The sequence below is a fragment of the Artemia franciscana genome, chromosome 20 (genome assembly GCF_032884065.1).
Source record: "Artemia franciscana chromosome 20, ASM3288406v1, whole genome shotgun sequence".
NCBI classification, from domain to species: domain Eukaryota; kingdom Metazoa; phylum Arthropoda; class Branchiopoda; order Anostraca; family Artemiidae; genus Artemia; species Artemia franciscana.
In genome coordinates, this window is record NC_088882.1 from 31569412 (window position 1) to 31577608 (window position 8197).

Consider the following 8197-nt stretch of genomic DNA (forward strand, 5'->3'; position numbering starts at 1 on the left):
TGAAAGTAAGGAGCAAGATTAGAACTTAAAACGAAGAGAGATTATTCCGTATATGAAAGGGGCTGTCCCCTCCTTAACGTCCCGCTCTTTACGCTAAAGTTTTTTATTGTTTTAAAAAGTAGAAGTGTGACAAAGGTTCAAACTTCAGCGTAAAGAGCGGGACGTTGAGGAGGGGACAGCCCCTTTCATATACGGAATAATTTCTCAATGTTTCAATAAAATAGAACAAATTGAGTGAATAATTTCTCTTCGTATGACTCCCTTGTTTATGGCTATTCTTTTAAAATTACACCTTTTCCGAAACACAAAATCTAAAGCTCTTAATTAGTTATCCACAGTTTCGTTCAAGTGATAAAAATAAAAAATTTCAACAAATTTTTATTAGTATAAGGCTGAATATTGGTGTACTCTGATTAGTTGGATGGATTCAATGTGCAAAGTATGCCTCACAAACATTTATTTGAACTTGTGCATAAGAACTTACTGTGCTTGAATTTATAAATCGTAAATAGAACTCACCTCCTCCGTTCTTGTAACAAAGATATGGGAATCTCCAAACATTCCCAAGTCCAACTGACACAGAAATACAGGAAAAAAGGAAGTCCAACTTATTGCCCCAACCACCTCTTTCAACCTCATCGTCTTGGATTCCTTCGACAACAGTGCTTTCCGCAATTCCATCAGGGTCAGTTGTTGTTATTTTAATATTTTTGGAAAGTTTTGCAGCAGAAAATTGAATTGGCTCTGTACCTGGGATATTCTCATCCTCACCCCAGAAATAAACACGTTCTGTCATCACGTTCAGTCACTCAAGTTTCAGTCGTGTTCAGTCACTTAGAAATGATACTACATTCGGTATGTTATACGGCCTGAAAGTTGATAAAAAGTTCAATTGTTATAATTAAAAAACAATAAAAAACTTCATTCCTTAGTGATGACTATTCTAGGAACTGAAACTACTCAAATACATTCACTCAGAACCAATGGTATCAGAAATGTATGACTAATTAGTAATTACGAGTTAGATCATGATTACTTAAGTAATTTGTTGTATTGTGCTCTGTTTATGTGTAACTAGAGATAAGAATGTAGGAGGACCAAAATCCTTTTGAAATCTAGAAAACCATATAAAATGCGAGTTTTTGAAAATTCAACGACTTAACAAAGACCTCCCTTTGTGAAAGACCTCTACCCAAAATGATTTATTCCCCCTCCAAATTATATCCAGTGCAAACGTCTGATTTTGCTTCAACTTCCAAGGGAGAAGGGAAGTAAAAAAAAAAGGTAAAGAATACGACATTAGACTTTACAGTCCGTACCGGCATTGCTGATCTCCGTTTCTTGGCCCTTCAGCCAGGAAGTGCAATGAGGGGGTTGGGGGCCAGCCATCCTGTGCTTTCGCACACCCTTCCTGTTTACCTTCCCCAGATTTCTCCAGGTACCCATTTAGAGCTGTAGAGCTAAACTCCACTTAGAGCTAAAATAATTAAATTAGAATTATACCTTGTTTAACTTTCTATTTTTCTACAAGTGTATTAAGGTAATTTAAAAAGTTGCATAATGCTTCTGGGGGCTGCAGAGTAAGGGATCCCCTCAAATCTTAGTTTTCATATTTTTCCCTTGATATCCTAAAATTGCGGTGTGATTTACGTATTTTACAGTTTAACGTGTTTTACTGCTCTATGAAGCACAAGTCACATTGTGCATGTCCTTACTACACACCTTGGTCAAAAGCAAGGCTGTATCCAGGGGGCTATGGGTTTTGAACACCCCTCCCCACCCAAATGTTTGTCCGATTCGTAAAACGTAACAAAATTGAATATAAACGAGTTTTTGTTGCGTTTCTTTGGTTTTGTAACCCCTCCCCTTGAAAAAATGTATTCCAACAAATCACTTTTTTAATCTTAAATTTTTTGGCGATATTACTGATGTTGGTTTTGAATTATCAGTCAATGAACGCATATTCTGCAACATTTAAAATTGTGCCCTCCATCCTTCCCCAAACACATTATTAAATAAGTGCCTAAATATTAGGTATTTAAAGGGAATTCTTGAATTAAATCTGCATAAATTATTAAAGAGATTACCTTTGGTTTATCTGTAGGATTAACTGGAAGTTTGATTTTGAAAGACTTAGTAATTGCTAATAGAAAACCCAAACAAATTCGTGCTTGATAACAGGTTAATTTTATCTAGAATTGTTTCTCAACGAGTTTTTACTTATTATCATAATACCTATGCTACCGCTTTTCATAAAAAAAAAACTTGTTTTATACAGCTTATTTTCGCTTATACCATACTTCGAGAGTTTTATTTTAACAATAGATCCAGGGAGTTAAGTTCTCTGGTATTAAAGTTTATTTTCGAGTTGGATAGGGTAAGTTGTTTTTATAAGTGCCTTAATACCAAGAAATCTACAAAAAGTTGAAACATATGGTAAAATATGCCTTTTTTATTGCCTTTTTTTAATGCCTTTTTTGTGCCAAAAGTGATACATTTTTTTTCTTTCCAAAAATGATAATCATTTCACTTGGAAATGCATCTCCCCCTGATGGTCCTTTATATAGCCCTAGGATATAGGTTTGTACAAAGGTAAACAAAAACACTAAAACAGCTAAATTCTTGTTTTATAATATGCAGAATGTTTCTATTAACTGCAGAATCATGTTCTCCTTTGTTACCTTAAATCATAGCTTGAAGCAAGTTAAGGATTTCATTTATTACCACCCTATGTAAATAAACCATTTTAAATAATAGCCTACATAATCAAACAGTTCGTGGTAACGAACTGTAGTAAGGAGCGACCCGGCTCAATAGTAACCAAAACTCTAAAACATCGAGTTTTGATATCAATAGCTACATCAAAAGAATCGAATTTTATGCTGATTTTAAATATACAAGTTTCATCAAGTTTATTCTTACCCATCAAAAGCTACGAGCCTGAGAAAATTTGCCGCATTTTAGAAAATAGGGGGAAATAGCCCATGAAAGTCATAGAATCTTAACGAAAATCACATCATCAGATTCAGCGTATCAGAGAACACTAATTTAGAAGTTTCAAGCTCCTATCTACAGAAATGTGAAATTTTTCATTTTTTGCCGGAAGGCAGATCACGGATGCATATTTTTTTGTTTTTGTTTTGTTTTTTTTTCCCAGGGGTGATCGTATCGACCTAGTGGTCCTAGAATCTCACAAGAAGGCTCATTCTAAAGGAAATGAAAAGTTCTAGTGCCCTTTTTAAGTGACCCAAAAAATTGGAGGGTAACTAGGCCCCCTCCCACGCTAATTATTTTCCCAAAGTTACCGGATCAAAATTCTAAGATAGTCATTTCATTCAGCGTAGTCGAAAAACCTTATAACTATGTCTTTGGGGACGACTTACTCCCCCACAGTCCCCGTGGGAGGGGCTACAAGTTACAAACTTTGACCAGTGCTTACATATAGTAATGGTTATTTGGAAGTGTATAGACGTTTTCAGGGGGATATTTTGGTTGGGGGGGTGAGAAGAGGGGAATATGTTGGGGGAACTTTCCTTGGAGGAATTTATCATGGGGGAAGAAAATTTCCATGAAGGGAACGCAGGATTTTCTAGCATTATAAAAAAAAAACAATGAAAAAATAAATATGAAAAAAAAAATTTAAACTGAAACTAAGGAGCAGAATTAAAACTTAGAACGAACAAAAATTATAACGCATATGATGGGCTCACCTCCTCCTAATACCTCGCTCTTTATGCTAAATTATTTTTAGTAATTTCAACTATTTATTCTACGGCTTTTGTGATTCAGGGGTCATTCTTAAGAAATTGGGACAAAATTTAAGCTTTAGTGTAAAAAGCGAGGTACTAACGAGGGGGTGAACCCCCTCGTATACGCAATAAAAACATGAGAATACAGAAGTTCTTTACGTAAGATAATTTATAAGTTACGTATATCTTTTACTAATAAAAACATTCGTAAAAAATTAAAAGTTCTAGTTGCCTTTCTAAATAGCCAAACAACCGGAGGGCAACTAGGCCTCCTTCCCCGCTCCTTTTTTCTCAAAATTGTTCGATCAAAACAGGCACGTGCACAGGAATTTGTTTCGGTGGGGCCAAAAACCTTCGAAACAGCAGATATAAAGTAGCACTTTTATTTTATTTAGCGATGCAAAAAGCACGTATATCGGAAAATACAGATTAACTTTAATCTGTAGTATTGTAGCGGATGGGGGGGAAGAAGACTGAAGCCTCAAAAGTACGTTTCAGGCTCAGGTTATGTTCATAGCGATTTAGAACCAGTGATTTATCTATTATATCCCACTGAAAGGGAAATTTTAGGGTTAACAATACAATATGGGTGCTGTGGAGGGTAGTTCTTCTATTGCAAAAACGTAGATTTTAATGAAAAACGATAGTTTCCAAAATAGATCCATTAAAAGATGTACTTTATCCTGAAAAGGGGATAAACGCCCTAATATCAAGAATAATTCTATTTTGCTGTGGAAAGCAAACTCTCTTAACAAAAAATAATAATAGTATAATTGTTAATTACTTCAAAGAGGGTATTAATCACTTTCTGTAGCTTACAAGCTGTTAGAAACATTTCTAGTTGAGCTGTAAGTTTTTGAATTAGGCGCATTTTTGTGTTTTTTGAAATTTTCCCAAAAGCCCAAATAATTCAATATGACTTTTAATTGTTCAAAATGTTCTTTTAGTGGTTCGGTAGATCCTTGATTCCATGATCCTTATCTAAAATTAAACTAACTTTAGCGAAACTAACATTTAAAATGTTAAAATATTAAAGTTTTGCATATTTTACATTATTTTAGCCAACCATAGCATGTCACCAAATCCCGGTCAACTACCACCCACCCCACCTTCTCCTAGTGAAAGATCTGATTAACCACCCTAACACCATTTTCTCTCTCTCTCTCTCTCTCTCTCTCTCTCATTTTCCAATTTACTCTCTCTCTCTAGGTTTTAAATTACTTTCGCTGCATTAAAAAAGAAAAGAGGTCCAATAACGAGATATTTTTCTTAAACTTTTCTATAACTGAACATAAATAACAACTTAACAAACATTTTTATAAATTGCTTTCTTTTCCGTTCCTAATTACAGTATGTTATTAAAGTTATCACATGCTTCATAGCCTTCATAATTGAAAAGTTTCTTTCTTTTCCGAAGCCTTTTACTTCGAAATTCTTTTGATACTACCAAATCTTCTGCAAAAGCTTTTCCTGAACCTAAACTTGTTCGTAAAGTAGTTCATGGACTTAGTTCAAAATTTCTCTATTAAAGGACCATCCCATATAAATTCAATATACTTAACATGAACCTTTATACGTTTCAGTTTTCTATTCAATAAATAGATATTATGTAAAATAAGCACATTCAAAAATGTCATCCAGCAATGCGAGCTTAAATTAAATATATTTTTAATTATTTGAATAATACATAAAGTATCCATAATCGTCAAATGATATCCATAATTTTAATGATAGCGTGGGGCCCTTCAAATGCGTAGCCCTAATAGGCCAAGTCACTCCATTCAACCTTTATTCGGGCCTGCCGATAATTGAAGAAAAGTATCAAATTGCAGAAAGAAACTATAAATCTACCAAACATATTACTTCTACACAGAGTCGTTCCTAAGGTTGGTGATGCCCGGGGAAAAATTAACCTAATCAACGTGAAAATTTGCATTTGTTATTGCATATATAATGTGAGTAACAGTTTATGTATGTATGTAAAAATATATAATTTTTCTTGAAAAGAGCTGAGAATATTTTTGCTAATTGGCGCCCAGGGATTTTCTGGCTTGCATTATTGCCAACTTTTTTTTAATACTTTTGGCTTCTATTGACCTAATTTGACGTCGGTTACCATCAACGATTTAAGTTAAAATATATTTGCTAAAAAAATAACTTTCACAACCATTTCCGAATATAAATCGTTTTGACCCAATATATACCGTATGATTCCTTAAAATTCATTCCTTTTCTTACCGCCACTTATAGCTTACTTATAGTTACTACATAACATCCCCACCGCACTCAAAATTTAAATAAAGGTAGAAGTATTAGTTAATGCTCAAAACACTAGGGTCTACTGCCTCCATCCCTCCCTCATAGATTATCTGCAAATTTGCCTATACTTTGAAGACCGATAAATATACCAACTGAAGTAGGTCTCAGAATCAGCAGAGTATTATCCTCGTCAGCGAAGAATTATAACTTTATCGGACTCCACAATGTGGCACTCCACACACTAAAAATAGTTCTATGATAGAAAAGGACCTGCTTTTCCAAATTCATTAGAAGAGTGAACGCGCGCACCCTTTCACATTGGGTTGGTCCTATTGATTTCCAGAACTGGGAGAGCTAACGTCATTATTTTGGCAAATTGTCAACATTAATCAAACTTACTGGAAAACTGCTAGTGACGTAAGCCTAAGGAAAGCTGACGTATATATGTCAAAAAGCCAATTTACTGGAATAGAGATGCAACATTTTTCTCGGAAAACACGCCAAAATAAACGAAGAGCAAATGTAAAAGGTAAAAGTGAAGGAATTTGCATCCAAATATAATAAGGTGTACACACAGGCTCAACAAGAAGCTTTCAAAATTGAGGAGGGGGAGGGGTTATATGAAGCGGCTGGAGCTTGGTGTTTTGCTTGATACTTCAGTTTTGATAATAATCATATATATATGACGCACTTGTAGACACAGATACACAATGGGAAGATTCAAAAGAGTTTCTTACTTAAATCGGTTTAAAGAAATCGGCACAGAGAAAATTTTAAAGTAATTGACCTAAAAGGAACTAAGTAATTGACCTTCTATCAGAAGGAGCCATACAAGTTAAGGCCGTGATTAAGTGAACTGATGGAACTCAAAAATCCCATGCTAAATTGAAAATTTATATTTAAAAAGTACTCAAGTATTCATTGGCGGAAGATACCGCTTTTAATATCAGGCCATAGCTTCTTGAAGATGCTACAAAATGTTTGAAAGGATTTCGCTCTATTTCCTCTAATTGCTTAGAATTCTTAGAACACGTCTAGGTCTTTTTCACAAGTGTACTCGATAAAGGATATTGCTTTTAGACACTATCATGAGCAGAAGACAATAACCTGTAAGATGATTGGAACCATTTTTCAATTTATTTTCCTGTTTTCTAACAGTCCCCTAGAATATTTTCAGCTACCTGAAATTTTTACAAGTCAGTTGCCAGAAAGAATCTTTTCAGATCGCCGATAATACCCCCTAGAGAAGAAAATGACAAGCTGGTATAATCAGCTGCTTGTTAATAGAGTGTGAAATTTTCATAAATTATTTCAATGCAATGAAGAAACCTAGAAATGAGAAATAGTCCGGAGCCTTCAGTAAAGTTGTGCACACAAAGCCGAAATCATGGGGAAAATTAAATCAAAGCGAGGTATACATCAAAAGTGTTACCACACATAGACAGCGCCTTTGTAAAAAGTATTTGGAGCTTGGTAGATGTAAATATCCAAAATACTTAATAATGCGGTATGCTGAAGAACTAGACAAGTCAAGAGATTTAGGTCAAGCGACAAACCTTGAGGCGGAACAGAACCCCGTAGCTTCTTCCCCGTTGCCCTACCGGATCGTGACTGGTGGTAGAAACTTGGATTGCGACGAATTGAAGGATTGCCGACAAATTTTTGATCCTGCATTTTTCGTGCGCGATCTAGAGACTTAAGTTTGGAAGCAAAGCTGAGGAGGAAACAACCCGTAAAAATCATAGAACCTTAACGAAATTTACACCACCAGATTCAGCGTATCAGAGAATCCTACTGTAGTTTCAAGCTCCTATCAACAATTAAACAAAACAAAAAGTTTTTTTTTTAAGTGAAGGTAAGGAGAGACATTAAAACTTAAAACGATCAGAAATTACTCCGTATATGAAAGGGGCTTTTTCTCCTCAACGCCCCGCTCTTTACGCTAAAGTTTTTTACTGTTTTAAAATGTAGAGTTAAGAGAAAGAGTCAAACTTTAGCGTAAAGAGCGGGGCGTTGAGGAGGAAAAGCCCCTTTCATATACGGAGTAATTTCTGTTCGTTTTAAGTTTTAATGTCGCTCCTTACTTTCATTTAAAAAACTTGTTTTGTTGTTTTGTTTAATTTCTGGACGTCTTTGAATTAATACATGGTTTGATCTTGGCTCTCCATATATAAATAATTAAAACGAAA

The 8197-nt window shown here is 34.8% G+C and overlaps 1 protein-coding gene across 2 annotated transcripts in view; it reads right to left on the minus strand.

Annotated features, from left to right (window-relative positions):
* The window catches only part of LOC136040116 (sodium- and chloride-dependent GABA transporter 1-like), a 101089-nt gene extending 94802 nt beyond the window's left edge, over positions 1 to 6287 (minus strand). Inside the window, exons 1-2 of one of the 2 annotated variants that reach the window (XM_065724211.1) lie at positions 6162 to 6287; positions 520 to 869 (exon numbers count right to left, since the gene is read on the minus strand). In XM_065724211.1, the coding sequence (XP_065580283.1) occupies positions 520 to 796 (277 nt within the window). In that variant the 5' untranslated portion in view covers positions 797 to 869; positions 6162 to 6287. Of the gene's footprint in view, positions 1 to 519; positions 870 to 6157 lie in introns of both variants that reach the window. The other variant, XM_065724212.1, reaches the window with a different exon arrangement.
* Positions 6288 to 8197: the final 1910 nt, after the last annotated feature.